The 15,384-nt window shown below is 40.9% G+C and overlaps 2 protein-coding genes across 6 annotated transcripts; both read right to left on the reverse strand.

Annotated features, from left to right (window-relative positions):
- Positions 1–188: 188 nt before the first annotated feature.
- On the reverse strand, positions 189–6,750 carry st6galnac6 (ST6 (alpha-N-acetyl-neuraminyl-2,3-beta-galactosyl-1,3)-N-acetylgalactosaminide alpha-2,6-sialyltransferase 6). Of its 3 annotated transcripts, none has more exons than XM_015943050.3 (6): positions 6,631–6,750; positions 6,291–6,351; positions 5,085–5,276; positions 2,215–2,627; positions 2,024–2,131; positions 189–979 (listed from the first exon to the last, which is right to left on the reverse strand). In XM_015943050.3, exons 2-6 carry the CDS (start codon positions 6,306–6,308, stop codon positions 793–795), a joined length of 918 nt encoding a protein of 305 aa, XP_015798536.3. In that variant the 5' UTR covers positions 6,309–6,351; positions 6,631–6,750; the 3' UTR covers positions 189–792. The 3 variants fall into 3 exon arrangements, with proteins under 3 accessions (XP_015798536.3, XP_015798537.3, XP_054600484.2); XM_015943051.3 differs by having other exon boundaries at positions 6,561–6,696; XM_054744509.2 differs by lacking the exon at positions 2,024–2,131 and having other exon boundaries at positions 580–979.
- Positions 6,751–11,915: 5,165 nt separating this feature from the next.
- Positions 11,916–14,946, reverse strand: st6galnac4 (ST6 (alpha-N-acetyl-neuraminyl-2,3-beta-galactosyl-1,3)-N-acetylgalactosaminide alpha-2,6-sialyltransferase 4). 3 transcript variants are annotated; one of them, XM_015943058.3, is made up of 4 exons: positions 14,495–14,946; positions 13,689–14,098; positions 12,385–12,492; positions 11,916–12,297 (listed from the first exon to the last, which is right to left on the reverse strand). In XM_015943058.3, exons 1-4 carry the CDS (start codon positions 14,714–14,716, stop codon positions 12,111–12,113), a joined length of 927 nt encoding a protein of 308 aa, XP_015798544.3. In that variant the 5' UTR covers positions 14,717–14,946; the 3' UTR covers positions 11,916–12,110. The 3 variants fall into 3 exon arrangements, with proteins under 3 accessions (XP_015798544.3, XP_070408516.1, XP_070408517.1); XM_070552415.1 differs by having other exon boundaries at positions 14,459–14,946; XM_070552416.1 differs by having other exon boundaries at positions 13,689–14,057; positions 14,495–14,797.
- Positions 14,947–15,384: the final 438 nt, after the last annotated feature.

Raw genomic sequence — 15,384 nt, forward strand, 5'->3', positions numbered from 1 at the left:
GTCACGGTTCAGGTTACTTTCTTGCGTGTTGCAGACAAATGTGGCAAAAATGAACAATTCAGATTAACGATTAAATCACAGAAATCAAAGCTTCTCCCAAAATGAGCTTCTTCAACATCCCTGCAGATCAATGACCTCTACAAGGCTAAAAAAATTGTTCTGGTTCAGATAAACATTTTGAAAGTTTGCACAGGCCTATGAATAAATTATCCAAGTATAGCATGACATCAGTGCCCTTCTCTGGAAAACTTAAACATGCACTGAAACAAAACTCAGTTTTTCATTTCTATTGGGTCATATTTGGAATTATAACTGAGTATTTCTTTAAGACACTTTCAAGAACTGTAAAATAATCCTCCTTTTGCCCCCAAACACATTGTTCCTGCGATATAATCTCCCATTAAGCCCCAGTATGCTGGATTAATCTGCTGGTTTAGGCCACAATAGCATTAGCATATTATCTCTGATCAAAGGCAGGTAATGATGAATACTTTTAAGTGTAATTTTTAAGCCACACAAACATGTATGTACTGATATAATTCAACAAAACATCTATATTTTAATACATATTAAAAATCTAGACATGTAATCAGAACTTTTACATTCATTTTCTCTTCTATTTACAAAAACACTTGTCAGCATCACAGTGCTCCACAGTACCTGCACCCTTCTGCAACACAACTCACCCACACACCACCTCCATCAAGCGGTCCAGTAGTAAGCCTCTGGACACAGCCACCGTTTATCGCTGAAGTCTGACTCTAGAGCTCGATCAGGCTTTAGAGAGGTGTCTCACCATTCTGGGTGAGTGAAGGAGATGTTGTACTGCTTTGCCCAGCGTCTAAACACTTGTTTCTCCGTAATAAAGCGATGGTGGTTTCCTCGCCGGCCGCCTTCGTTCTGTGTGTACATCAAACATTCATCTGGCCCTCTGGGTTTGTAGTAGTGGTATGGCACCTTCTTAGATCCAGGCTTTGTTCTAGAAAAAGAAAGATTTTGTGACCAAAATGTACTCTCACTCAAAATAATGGACTATTGAGTTTTAATAAGATCACCTCCCACCTTTAATGCCAGAGTTTTACACTAAGATCATCCTAAATGGAGAAATGATGGATAACTATCTCAAAATAACAACTTTGTGTGTTTTACTAAAAAACATTTTAATTAAATTAAAATGTGTTTTTCAGATATTATGTGAACACATGTTAAATGGTAATGGTAAATAGCCTGTATTTGATGTATTGGCTTCTAGATTCCTGGAACCACCCAAGGCACTTTACAACACAATCAGTCATTCACCCATTCACACGCTGGTGATGATGAGTTACATTATAGCCACAGCTGCCCTGGGGTGCACTGAAAAAGGTGAGGCTGCTGAGCACTGTTGCCATCGGTCCCTCCGAACACCACCAGGTTAAAGCTTCTTTCCGGAGTATTTCTCTTTTCCGATGGCACCATCTAGTGGCTGACAAGCATATCACACAAAAAGTCTATTGCTTTGCTTGTTTAAGATGGCGACTTCACGTTTCTGTTTATAAATGTGCTTCTGTGGCCAACAAACAACTAAAACATGCTGTTTTACAAGTTATTCATTCTCATGTCATGTTGTGTTCTCATATATTTTATATTTTAGAGACTTTCTTGTCCATGAAAAGTCCATCAACTCTGCATCAGCCGAGGTATTCCATAAATTTGAAGCACATAAGCGGTAGTCTTAACGCTATTGGTTAGTTCTGGTCGGCGCTCAGTTTCCTACTGCATGGAGCTCTGCAGGGCAGGGGCGTGCTTAGCAAAAAAAAAAAGTATTGCTTACATTTTATCACATTACATGATGAGACAATCGCTTTTACGGATTTCTGAAAAATCATACCTCATTTCTGAAAGGGGAAAACTCCGGAAAGCAGCTTTAAGTGTCTTGCCCAAGGGCACAACAGCAGAATTCTCTGGTCAGACCCGGGATCGAACTTGCAACCTTCCCACTCTACTTCCTGTCCCATATGACAATAAATCTTTCTATACTTACCCACAGTGATTAGGTGGAACCATTCCATATACTTTAATGTTATCACATACTTCGATGGCTATGACCATGGTGAACCAGCCTGTGCTCAGCCATGAGTGAGATTTTTGTCTGTGCAGTGAAAAGTAAGCTGATTTAGAGAGTGTGACCGGCAATACCAAAGACGGCAACAGTTGAAAGGATTTAAGACGCACCTGTCTCGTCCTGTCTCTCTCTGAAACAAATTGTCAAACTTTCTCATCTTGCTGGGGGTGATGGTAAAAAAAGACAAGTTGCTGTAGGTCATGCTGACTCTCTGGATCAATCTGTACAGCGTCCCCTTGGCATCCTTCCCAATCTTATTCGGGGGTCCCCAGAAGATGATTGTAGAGTTGTTGTCTGTTTGGTGCAGGAATTCATTGGGTCGTCGGACCACCCTGAAGACACTGGCGTGGGCCACCACTCTGAGGGTGGTCCGGTTACCCACGTCAGACTCGTACCCTATGGTGGGGGCGTCGTTCATGCGGATCACGCACTCAGAGCGGTTGATCTCGTTTCCCGCACCACTGCCCAGGACATGGCTGGAGCTTGTGACCAGTGCACAGCTCTGACAGCGTAGTGTGAAACTCTGGAAAGGAAACACAATATGAAACCCTTATGTTTAAAGTTAAAACAACCTGCCCTCACGAGGGATTGGAAATTCTTTTAAACAATATTTCCAATCCAATCCAATTTTATTTATATAGTGCATTTAAAAACAGCATGTCAGCTGACCAAAGCACTGCACATAGTTAAACCTAAAAAGCCATTCAAATTCACATACATACACATTAAACACAGATTAAAACTATCGTAAAATAGAAACACCTAAAATCAAAACAAAAAGTTAAAACAGCCAATAACAAGAGAAGTCGATAAAAACAGAAGTCAGTAAAAACAGATGAGAGGCACAGCATAAAAGACCGATCATTGACCAAAAGCTAAATTAAAGAAATGGGTCTTTAGGCTGGATTTAAACTGTGCCAGTGAAGAAGCCTGGCGTACCACCAGAGCGAGTGCGTTCCAGAGTCTGGGAGCAGCAAAGGCGAACGCACGCTCCCCACAAGCTCTATATTTCATTGTAGAGACTTTGAGCAGTAGATGGTCAGCAGACCTTAGTGACCCTGGGGGGAGGGGGGGGGGATCTCTGACAAGTAGGGGGCTAGACCATTCAGGCTTTAGGTAAAAGTTAGAACTTTGTGTTGTATTCGAAATAGCACAGGAATCCAGTGTAGATCAGCCAGAATGGGAGTGATGTGACAGCGTTTATTTGCATTGGAAAGAAATTTGGCTGCAGCATTCTGGACTTTCTGCAGACGATTTAGGACAGATACATTTACACCAATTAGAACTGAATTTAGAGAGTTAGGCCAAACGTTGTCAGTGTGAGTTCTTTAAATATTAGGAGTCCCCCTCTAGAGGCACAATGGTTTGGCTCGCCTGACTGCAACGTGATTTCTACCAACTCAACCACCCCCACATCAGTCGATCTTTTTAAGAGTTACCAAGTTTTTTGCAGTGACAAAATTTGTCATAATGTATCCTAAATGTATTTGCAAACAAATTATAAAAACAGTTAATAGAATTTTGAATAGGATGCTGGTATCTCTAAAATTAGTAAAAAAAAAATGAAGTATTTATTTGGTGGTGAATTGCACGCAATGGGCAACATAGGTTCAGCCCTAACTGGCCCACATTTGGCACACAGATCCGGGCCACATACAACTTAACCACTATTGGGCCATGTCTGGTATGCCATATGTATTTAGTGCCAGCATTGCCAGAAGGTTGAGGGGGGAGAGATCAAAGGCAGCAGAAGTATGCAGATTATGTTTTGGTTTAAAAAGAATGGCCTTGGCCTTATTGTAATTGAATATCAGGAAATTGGAAGCTAGCCAGGTTTTAATTTCTGAGAGACATATTTGAAGAAACTCCGAAGTTTTTCTGGAGCATTCTTTGCCATATGGCTTGAAAAGTAGCCTAGATCTAGACAAACTGTAGCAGTAACAAAAAATGTTGCTCTGCATGTCAGTTGAGCCACGCTCCATTGTAGCTTCAGCAGGTCTACATTTTAAGTTGGACCAATCACAGCACTCCGTGTGTAGAAAGACGCTGGGCCGGCTTTGCGCCAGAGCTGTGATGGAGAAAAACAACAAAGATGGTGTCGGCTCAGCAACAATACTCGTTTGAAACGGCTCTGGCATCATCTTTGGACAGTTTAGTCTTGAGCTTTTCTTGGAGCAGATAGAGGTAATTATGTCCTTTATTTTAAAATAGGATATATTTGCTTAATCTTTGATGGTGAATGGCAGACTGCCTCATTGACTGATTTCCATACGATGAATACATCATGTTGTTTGTTGCTCTGATTGGTCCTAGAGCTGCCTAATAGCATTCAAAGACCGTTTGAATGAGAACCATAGATTCCGCCCTACGACTGAGCTCCGTCTATGGGTCGTGGCCAAACCATACATTTACAAATAATAGGATGGCTTGCCAAGCTACTTGAAATGTTCTTCACATACCAATGAAAATCTATAAATTGTCAAAAAAAAAAGACAATTTTAATCGCCTCTGAAACGTAGTCAAGAAATGTTCGTGGGGTTTTCCCAGTTTGTTAGTGGCACAGAGCTGCTCTTTTTTCCCCTTAAAAACACCACATTATTTTATCATTCAACATTGTTTATTTGGTTATTTTAAAGGTAAGAAAAGGAAAAACACAACAATACAAGGATTGCAAGTAGAATACCCAAAAGGTGTAGGCTGAAGCCTAGCTTTTTATGCCTACCCTATTTACGCAATAATGCTTCTACTTAGAATGTTAGAAATAAAAATAACAATATTTAAAAAACAAAACAAAATAGTAATAATACAAATAATTATTGTAGCTAGCATGCAAAATTTTTACACGGTTACATAGGTGCATCATGATCAACTCAAAGTCTAATCTAATTAGCATTGCTGGGTTAAAGTTGCTTAGCTAGCTACACTACATCAGCTAGCCATGTGTATTTCAGCTGCAATAAAAACATTTGAGTGAACCTACTTTGTTCCTGTAAAGTGGTATGTAGCCATCTTTCCCAGACCACTTCTTCAGGTTTGTGCTCTTGACAAAGTTATTTGTTACCGCATGGAAGGGACTGTACAGGCCCTCACTGCTGTTAGAGCTGTAGAAGATGAGGGCCGTCATCAGAACAAAAATGGCGAGGAGGACCGCCATCCTGTGGCTTTGCTGACCCTGCAGTGAGAATGACAGCAGTTGGAATATCTTATTTTTAATATGACACTTTTTTATTACTTTTTCCTAAGACCTGGCTGATTGGACATCCCAGTCGTAATTAGCTAATAAAGGTTTTAGACTTTAGTAGATTGAAGTTTCAAGCTCAGAAAAGAATTGGAGGATTTAATTCAGCTGAAAATGTTTGCCATATTTCCACACTTCAAAAAAAAAAAAATATATATATATATATATATATATATATATATATATATATATATATATATATATACATACACACACACATACTTACTTTCTGCTGTTGCCCGGATGCTAAAGCAACAACAGCATTCCCCATCATGAGTCAAGTTGGGTGTTTCCATGAATGTTAAATGAGAGTGACGTAGACCTTTTGGGTGTTTCAGAATGCTGCAATTTTTATGTTCAGCTTGCAGTACAAACTCAGATTGACTGACTATAATCAGAAATAATTATTGAAACTGTTTTTCACTGTCCACACCTTTAAATACGAAGCAATAAAATGCCAAAGTAACTACTACACGTCTAGAGCACTGTCAACTCTCATTTACAGGTATACAGTTTATCAAAGAGATAAAAACTGTGGTGCCTAGGGTTAATCTTGGACAGGCAAGTATCTTGATGAGCAAAACTATTATTACCTGACAGTTTTGGCTTTATGCTTGATGCTTTTTTTCAAGAACTGTCTACTCTGATTTGGGGGTGACTTGCTGACTGTAAGAGACTGATTTCAGGCTTCACTTTAGGGACAGAAATGTAGGGGGCAGTAGACCAGTCCCTGATGTGCTCCTGCATCTTAATGATGTTTATGTGTAAATGAGCAGCACTAGTGTCTTTCTGAGACAGAAGACATCAAAGCGCTGATGAGCTACACTGTAAACACACATGCGCTGCTGGTACGCACTAAAGTATCTGATCACTTTCTCCATCACGTGCGTCACTCTGCGCGATAAAGGGGTGTGTGGTGCTACGCCCTCCTCGCTTCACGTTTCCTACCTTCCCATTGAGCCTCATGCTGTCCGATCATCACCAGATGAGTCACCTTCTGTCATCATACCTGTGGACACACACGCACACATTTATCTAACCGTATAAACACTCAGAAGATGAAAGCATGCTGACAGCCGCATCATCCAGTCTCGAGCTATTTTAATACCGATGGTGCTTAAGATCGTGTACATTTAAGGCAGTATACGTAAACGGAATCACCATCTTGCGGCATCCGACATTTCTCTTTTCACCACCGACACTTATTACATTTCTCACCAGCAGAAAGTCCTGCTGCTAACCACCTCCACGTGGGTGTGACGGCGCTTTAACAGAGCCCGGTGTTTACCTCGTCGTGTTGTTGGAGGTCTAGGTTTGATGGCTACCTTCTCTCTCGTTCCCAATCTTCCTGCGCCATTTCAGTGACGTCACCACCGCTTCTCTCCCACTGCAGCACGCTCTAAAAGCGCGAGGACTCGCCAGCTGCTGACTTGTGTTCAGATGAGAGTTCAACAGCAGCAACGTCCACCGTCCAGTTTCTTCTGATTTGGCTTTTTAAATTTACAATAAAACTGCAATATTGTAGTTGTGGAACAACATTAAAAGGGTTTAGGCAAATAATAGTTTTTTTTATATATATAATCCAGCACTGTTCTGGGTCATTTTAAAAAAATGTTTTCTGATGGTTTTGCAAAGTTTACCTTTGGACTTTGATTTTTCAGAGGGACCTGCTGGGAGAAGAAAATGTTTCATCCAAATCTAAAATCCAATTATCTGGGAGTTATCAATGATATTGTGTGGTATAATTAAAGCTGAAGGACAGGTGAACCGGACACAGTATTCTATAATCTATATAATATTCTAAAAGAATATGCTGCTTTGAAGCATATGTACACTCACCTAAAGGATTATCAGGAACACCACACTAATAGTGTTTGACTCCCTTTCACCTTCAGAACTGCCTTAATTCTACGTGGCATTGATTCAACAAGGTGCTGAAAGCACTCTTTAGAAATGTTGGCCCATATTGATAGGATAGCATCTTGCAGTTGATGGAGATTTGTGGGATGCACATCCAGGGCACGTAGCTCCCGTTTCACCACATCCCAAAGATGCTTTATCGGGTTGAGATCTGGTGACTGTGGGGGCCGTTGTTGTACAGTGAACTCACTGTCATGTTCAAGAAATCAATTGAAATGATTGGAGCTTTAGGTGCATTATCCTGCTGGAAGTAGCCATCTGAGGATGGGTACATGGTGGTCATGAAGAGATGGACATGGTCAGAAACAATGCTCAGGTAGCCCGTGGCATTTAAACCATGCCCATTCGGCACTAAGGGGCCTAAAGTGTGCCAAGAAAACATCCCCCACACCATTACACCACCACCACCAACCTGCACAGTGGTAACAAAGCATGATGGATCCATGTTCTCATTCTGTTTACGCTAAATTCTGACTATCATTTGAATGTCTCAACAGAAATCCAGACACAACAGACCAGGCAACATTTTTCCAGTCTTCAACTGTCCAATTTTGGTGAGCTCGTGCAAATTGTAGCCTCTTTTTCCTGTTTGTAGTGGAGATGAGTGGTACCCGGTGGGGTCTTCTGCTGTTGTAGCCCATCCGCCTCAAGGTTGTGCGTGTTGTGGCTTCACAAATGCTTTGCTGCATTCCTCAGTTGTAACGAGTGGTTATTTAAGTCAAAGTTGCTCTTCTATAAGCTTGAATCAGTCGGCCCATTCTCCTCTGACTTCTAGCATCAACAAGGCATTTTCGCCCACAGGACTGCCGCAAACTGGATGTTTTCCCCTTTTCACACCATTCTAGTAAACCCTAGAAATGGGTGTGGGTGAAAATCCCAGTAACTGAGCAGATTGTGAACTACTCAGACTGGCCCGTCTGGCACCAACAACCACGCCACGCCCAAAATTGCTTAAATCCCTTCTTTCCCATTCTTACATTCAGTTTGGAGTTCAGGAGATTGTCTTGACCAGGACCACACCCCTAAATGCATTGAAGCAACTGCCATGTGATTGGTTGATTAGATAATTGCATTAATGAGAAGTTTAAACGACATTCCTAATAATCCTTTAGGTGAGTGTATGTTGTGTAGGTGTGTGTGTGTCTGCTCCGTCTATTCGATCCCCAGTGAGTCGTGGAGGATGGCTGCTTATACTGAGCCAGGATCCTCCGGAGGTTTCTTCCTGTTAAAAGGGAGTTTTCCTCTCAACTGTCGCTAAATGCTTGATTAGTATGAGGATTGCTGTAGACTGACACTAGTCAATGACTCGATGCAATTTGCTGGGTTCCTTAGAGGATTTTTTTTTACTGATTGGCTTAATGAACCGACCTGTATTGGAATGTTTACTACGTGTAGTGCCTTGAGACGACTCTTGTCGTGATTTGGCGCTATATAAATAAACTTGAATTGAACACATTTGCTTTGGTTTTATGATTTTACTCAAACCTTTCTCCAACCTAAATAAAAAAATAAGTCTGTTTGCCAAATCTTCAGCCTTTAATCTAAAAACATTTGTTTATAAAAAAAATGAACGAGACAAGAAGAATTTATTTGACAGCATATTTTTATTTATTGTGACGCTTTTCTTCCTCTAGAGGTGGCCATTGCTCAAAAGTACATTCATGTTTTTGTTCATATAACCCAGTAGCTGTAAGTACAATTTATAGTACAACACTTTAAGTGTGAGTACGGATATGGACTTTGGATTGAATGCAAAAAACAGTAATGGAGAGGCAGTGCTATGTTGTCCTTTAAATTGTATACAGGCAGCTAAATATAAAAAGGCCATGAAGACACAAACATTTCTATTTATTTGACCTTCGATACCAGAAGATGTTTCACAGCCATCACCATAGAAACACAAACTGCATTGCCCTTAAATGAAATCCTATGATCTCTTCTCGTGTCCCCTCCAAAACACAGAGACGAAATTCCAGGATTGACTGATCTGTAGTTGAGTTAATTAGTTCAGTTCGGCCTGTTGAGAACATGCCAGCTTCATTAGAAAGGCTGGATGAATTCCAGATAACCGTAGGCTCTAGTGGTGATTACTTAGGGTAAACGGATCCACACTGGAAACTGATCAGCTCAGTCACGGGAGCAGTGGTGAAAGGAGACACTCGTTTTCACCAGTGGAGCAAAAGCACCATTTAAAATGCTAATGATAGGATCAAGTATAAACAGCTTTTCCGTTAAAATTAAAAAAAATCCTATCATCGTTTCAAGCTCACAGTGAAACTAATGCAACAGCCCTAAGATTTAGGCAAGCTTAAAATTTGACTTTTCATTGAGAGAAATGTCCTTTTTTGAGGCAAAATAACAACAAAAGGAAGAAGAGAAGAAAACACCTGAAAAATTAAACAAATAGATTTCTGTAGTAACTGCGTAGCCAGGTACGGAAGCATATTACCTAGCCTGGCAAGCCAGACTAAATAAATGTATTATTTAGTCTGGCCACGCTCCATTGACAGCTCTCGGTTGTGGGGCGGGTTCTACCGTTGTCTTTCAAATGATCTCCGCATTCCACTGGACAATGAATGTGACATACTCTTGTTTCACTCTGTTGCATCATCCCACCCACCAGGCATATAGAGTGCCCTGATTGGCCCACAAAGCGGATAAAGCTCTGTGATTTGTTCACTAAGCAGATAGAGCACAATGATTGGCCCACCATTATGGACCAATCACAGCTCTTTATGTGTTTGAAACCCCTCTAGAGAGCTGTGATTGGCTAGCCAGAGTCCTGGTAGGAGCTGCTGGGGTTCCAATGGAGCATGCCTAGACCATTCTTTGCAAAGCAAGAATTTGGTCTAGTTCACTAGGCTACATATTACCGCCAGTGTGAGGAAAAAAATAATGGCCCAATAACTCGTAAAAATGAGAATGTTTCTTGTTATAACGTCAAAGAAATATTACAACAAAAGAAAAACGTTCTTATGATACGACATAAGTAATTTTAACGAAAGTGTTTCAAATAACGTGTTTAATATCTTCTAATAACGAGAAAGGTCGGAGTGGTAAAATGGCCATTAAATGTTGTTGCATTGTTCGACAAGGGAAATCTGCTGAACAACAGTGCATAAGTCAGCAAATTACATGCCGCCACACTGGACTGATGATCTAACTCTGGGGAATATGGCAAAACACCACATTTCACTAAGGGGTGGAAAATCCCTGTAAAAATGCATAGTCCCTCTCTGACTCCATCTTTTCTGGACGAGATTCAAACATCCTTTTAGGATTTGTGTGTTTTACCAATATGAGCCCATTATGAGATTTTAACAAGTTATATTGAGAAACTAATTAAAAATACTTAAAAATACTGTCATTATTATGAGATAGTTTCACATTAAAATAACTGAATATCTCATTATAGGGCTGGTCTATATGGCCTAAAATCAAAATCACAGTATATTGAGGAGTTCACCTCGATAACGATAAATGGACGATACCTACATGTATGCTCAAAAACAAAAGTTGAGTCACGTTGTCATGTGACTCAAGGTGGTACAGTTTCCTGAAGGGACATGAACGTCGCCAACATACACACATCTTTTCACTTCTTTACTACCAAATGTATTGACATGTAAAAAAATGATAGTCAGAAATTACGATACATTTTTGATTTATCGCCCAACCCATATCTTGTTATAACGAGAAACTCGTGTTATTACGAATTACTGCACGTATAGTTTTCTCCCCACCAACGGTACACTTCCATGGAGAGATCTCTATGACCTCAAATATTTCTAATAAAAATGCACAGAAAATAATACATGTAGTTAATCTCAAGCCTCCTGTACAATACATTTGCCGTCTCAAAGAGTACATGTGCACTATGTTTTGTAGCTTTAAATTGCAATGACTAACCCCGGCTTTCCACAGGAGCCGTCAGCAGCACGTTACTGCAGCAGCACGTCATAGCTGCTGATAGGAACCGCTGTGGTCAACAGAACCTTTTCCACTGGAGCCGTCAGCAGCGCGAGTCGGCCGCGTCTCAGGAGCAGCATGTCGCGGCCTTTACGCGCCGGTTCTATTTTCTACGCGCGACGCCTCTGAAACGGGTCAAGTTCGACATTTTTGGGGAAGGAAAGACAGGAAATCGGACGTGGAAATGGAGAGAAGCTTCCGAGATTTTCAGAATAAAGAAACGTACTGCCTTCCGGTTGCTTTACTTTTAAAAAAGGTTACTAAATGTGCGGCCCCGTGAGAAGTTATCACCTAGCTAGCGATCTCCTGTTTTTCAGGTCCGTATTGGCGATTATAAAACGGACAGAACATAAAACACAAACCTTTTGGAGCCATGTTGTAATTTTCTCCTGCTTGTTGTTGTGTTTAATGACGAAGTCACTCGTGTGACTTTGTGCTCGGTCGGTGACAGCTGCTCCCCTGCTGCTTCGCATCTCGTGGGAAGGGCCAAGCAGCAGCTTACGCGAGCAAGACGTGCTGCTGCAGTAACGTGCTGCTGTCGGCTCCCGTGGAAACCCGGGGTAAGACAGACTGCAGCTTAAAGTGAATCATTTAACAGAGAAAAAACTAAAAGTCAAGGCACGGGTAACTAATATAACTTCAACCTGAAAGCTTTGGCATACATGTACTTTACTTATCAGGGTTTTCCAGCATCTACACCGTTACACATGAGAGGAATATTCAGTAGCAAGAAGCACATCGGGCGTATCCAGGGTCTATGTACTCGCTTACATATTTGTAATCAACAAACGGAATCCAGTAGCATATAAAATTATTTTAACGAATGTAGTAATACTAATAATACTAATAAAGTACTTCACAGATTTTGAATTGTTTCCCTCATATGCTCCAAGACGGGTGTTTGAAATGCATCTTGTGGTGCTTTGCCCATTTAGCATAGATGGCTTTCTCAGTGATGAAGCGATGTCCTCCATGTTTGGCGTTCTCGTGGAATTTGTACATCCTGCACTCATTTACACGGTTTCGCTCATAGTAATGGTAAGGTACAACGCTGTGGTTGGCTCGACTGTCAGGAGAAGGCACCGGATTTACATCCAAGTGATCAATTATTAATTTTTTACAATTACACATGAGAGTAAAAGAAAAGTCTCACCTGCAGTAGTTATTGTCGATCATTCCGTAAACGCTGATGCTGTCGCACATATCCAGAGCTAGGATCATTGTGAAGAAACCTGTGCTGAGATAGGCCCCAGTTTTCATTCTGAAGGAGAAAGCAGTGACATATTCTTTATTAAAAATATCATAGAAGGGTAATAACGCACCATTTTTCTGCTGGTTGCTTTTTAGCGGGGGTGGTCAAATTATTGGTGGGGACTATTTGGTCATCGCTGGATATCGGTGGGGTTATGTGACCTCCGTCCACGCCAAGCCTACGCTCTTGCTCAAAAGGTTCAAATTAACATAAAGATGCTAACGAAGATATGAGAGATGGGGGACATTTTGAATGTTTTCAGCTGTATACTGTGTTGGTATATTATGAATGTTGCCAAAAAATGCTGATTTGATCATCAACATGAATACGTAGACACTCCATTGGGCACTGGAGAGGATAACAGCATCGCCGCCATATTGGGTGGGTTTTTCACTCTCCAAACCCAAGTGGAGCCAATGCAGAGTGAGCAACTATGCCCGTTTATTGTGCATACTATGGTTGCAACCACCAGCGCACCATTGAAAACATTATTACAGGGATTATTTAATTTATTTTGTTTAATTATATTTATATTTTTATTATACCATACCATATGTCTGATTTTGTGGAAAAAGTATAATAATAAAATGTGTTTTTTAGTTGGGTAAACACCTTTCTCAGTAGAAATAAATGCACTGGGGGCAAATGGGGGCCCATCCAAGATGGCAGCCTGCTGCTATGCCAGCTCTAATAAGCAGCGCCAGTCCAGGGTGTCTACGTATATGAAATCTGTGGATTTGATCCACAAGACTAATTCACACGTATCTCTGATCTGCAAACAGCCTGGTGTGTTCGGTGCTTGTGTTCATTTTGTAACACCGGCTCGGGGTAGGATGGGGAGTCCGAGTCTGTGTCACTCACTCCGGCTCCTCCAAGAAAGAGCCAGCTTCAACCGGCCGGTTTGTTTAAGTATTTTAGATGGTGAGAGGGGTGATGTGTATTTGTTTAGTCATGTGACAAGTGATTGTAATCACCTCAGAAGCATAGATGTGTGTGGTGTGTGAACATAATGTAAATTCAGCTTTAATAATTTTCATTCTATGCAAAATCTGCTGATTTTAGACGCATTAGTGTCACTATATCGATTATCAACCATAACAGTGATATTATTACAACGGTGCATCACTGCTTCGTTACAAAAAATAACGCTGTTATACTTAAACTCTGCTACTCCCAACACAGTAGACAACAAACCCAAACCATACCTGTTTTTTCCTGTTTCGTTCTGGAACACGCCATCACAGTATTGGACCTTATCTCTGGTCAAAGCGTATAATCTGGCATTTGGATACTTCAAGGCCATCTTCAAGAGGACATTGAAAATTTTTCCTTTCCCATCTTGTCTCATATTCCTCTCAGGACCCCAGAACACATATGTTGTGCCCGCCAGCTCATGAAAATAGTGCTGCTCATTTTCTACCAATAGGGGAACACTGGTGTGGGACACGACCCGAACGCTGGTGCGGCTCCCAACGTCCTTCTCGTACCCGCTGGTGGGTGCATTGTTCATGCGGATCACACATCCTTTTTGGTCAATCTCCTCTCCAGCATCAGCACCAAGCATCTGGCCCGAGCTGGAGACCAAGGCACACTGGTTACAGTGGATGTTCAGAAACTGTTAATAAGAAAAAATTACAGAAAATGGAGTTTGAAGTTATAAAATTATGCCATTTAAACTTAGTATATGGCTTTAAAATTAATAAATAAATAAAATATGCTAGGCAGGCAGGAATTTCAGGGTGGGTGGATGCTGAACCGGAAAGTAAAAGCAGAACTACATGAGCTTTTGTGTGAATGACAGAATGAAAAACAGTGTAAAGTGATTGATTTGTATTAGATCAGACTAAAAATAGTGCTAAAGATGTGGGGTTTCAACTAAATATATCATTTATTTACACACTGATATCGAATTTTAAATTATATTAACACATTATCTAAAAAAATTCTACTTTAATACACGATCATTTCGTGAGACCTGACTGTTTTCTGTTGGAATGTGGGACCTCCTCACCAGTCTCCTCTTGGCGGGGCTGATCCGCATGTAGCCCCGGAGACCCGAGCTGCGTGCAGCCGCAGTGGAGGACGCATCGTCCCGTGTGGTGATGAGCAGACCGAACCAGAACAGCAGCAGTAAGCTCAGGCTCAGCAGGCAAAGCCAGCGGCGAAAAATCTGCGTCGGCCACGATTGCAGGCTGAAAGGTGTACATCCAGACTTTCTCACCAAAGTGCTCATTTCAAGGCATGTGGGGAAGCCCACCGCTCAGGATCACGGGGAACGGAGGCTTTCATTGGTCAAGAAGACGTTTTTCAAATATGTCCGTAGCGTCTTCGGGTTAACTCACACTGCAGCCTTTTCTCCACTCGTCATAACTTTTGTTTTATCGCGCGGTAGATTAGGTCCATTTTTCTTCTCTTTTTTTGTTGTTGTGTTTGTTTACAAAACCCAATATATTAACCTGTCTGCTGCCATCTTCTCTCGCCAAAAACTTTACCGCTTTGATTGTTAGCTCAGCTGCACCGTTTCCTTTATACAGATTACCGCTTCCGGAAAGGCCCTTTCACAACAAAAGTCATCAAATACATTTTGCAGGTTGATGTGAATTATTATGGAAGCGTATGTGTAATCATTTTATTATGCAGTAGCAGAAATTATATTTCATTTTCATTTTACCACTGCCAAATCTGACTCGTAAAAAAATTAATAAGCAATCTACCAAACTGTTTTTTAATTTTCTTCATCATCGTTGCTTATTCTGTGACTTAATGAAAAGTAAAAAGCAAAAAACATTTAAGATTTAATTTTCAAACAACGCTCCAGCAAAAATGTAACAAAATTCTATTTGAAATGTCAAATTTGAAAATTAAACCGCATTAGCAGAAATGCTTTTTCATATTCACTAC

This window comes from Nothobranchius furzeri, chromosome 6 (genome assembly GCF_043380555.1).
Source record: "Nothobranchius furzeri strain GRZ-AD chromosome 6, NfurGRZ-RIMD1, whole genome shotgun sequence".
Lineage (NCBI taxonomy): Eukaryota > Metazoa > Chordata > Actinopteri > Cyprinodontiformes > Nothobranchiidae > Nothobranchius > Nothobranchius furzeri.

What these genes read in the sequence shown, in the direction of transcription:
- st6galnac4 (XM_070552415.1), bottom strand. Translation starts at nt 14,716, where the DNA reads ATGAGCACTTTGGTGAGAAAGTCTGGATGTACACCTTTCAGCCTGCAA. An exon ending in TTCCAACAGAAAACAGTCAG is followed by an intron (nt 14,099 to 14,458) that starts GTCTCACGAAAT and finishes TCTTATTAACAG; the next exon opens with TTTCTGAACATCCACTGTAA. An exon ending in ATCGACAATAACTACTGCAG is followed by an intron (nt 12,298 to 12,384) that starts GTGAGACTTTTC and finishes TTCTCCTGACAG; the next exon opens with TCGAGCCAACCACAGCGTTG.
- st6galnac6 (XM_015943050.3), bottom strand. An exon ending in TACCACTTTACAGGAACAAA is followed by an intron (nt 2,628 to 5,084) that starts GTAGGTTCACTC and finishes TTTCCTTTCCAG; the next exon opens with AGTTTCACACTACGCTGTCA. An exon ending in GTTCCACCTAATCACTGTGG is followed by an intron (nt 980 to 2,023) that starts GTAAGTATAGAA and finishes TTCTTTTTCTAG; the next exon opens with AACAAAGCCTGGATCTAAGA.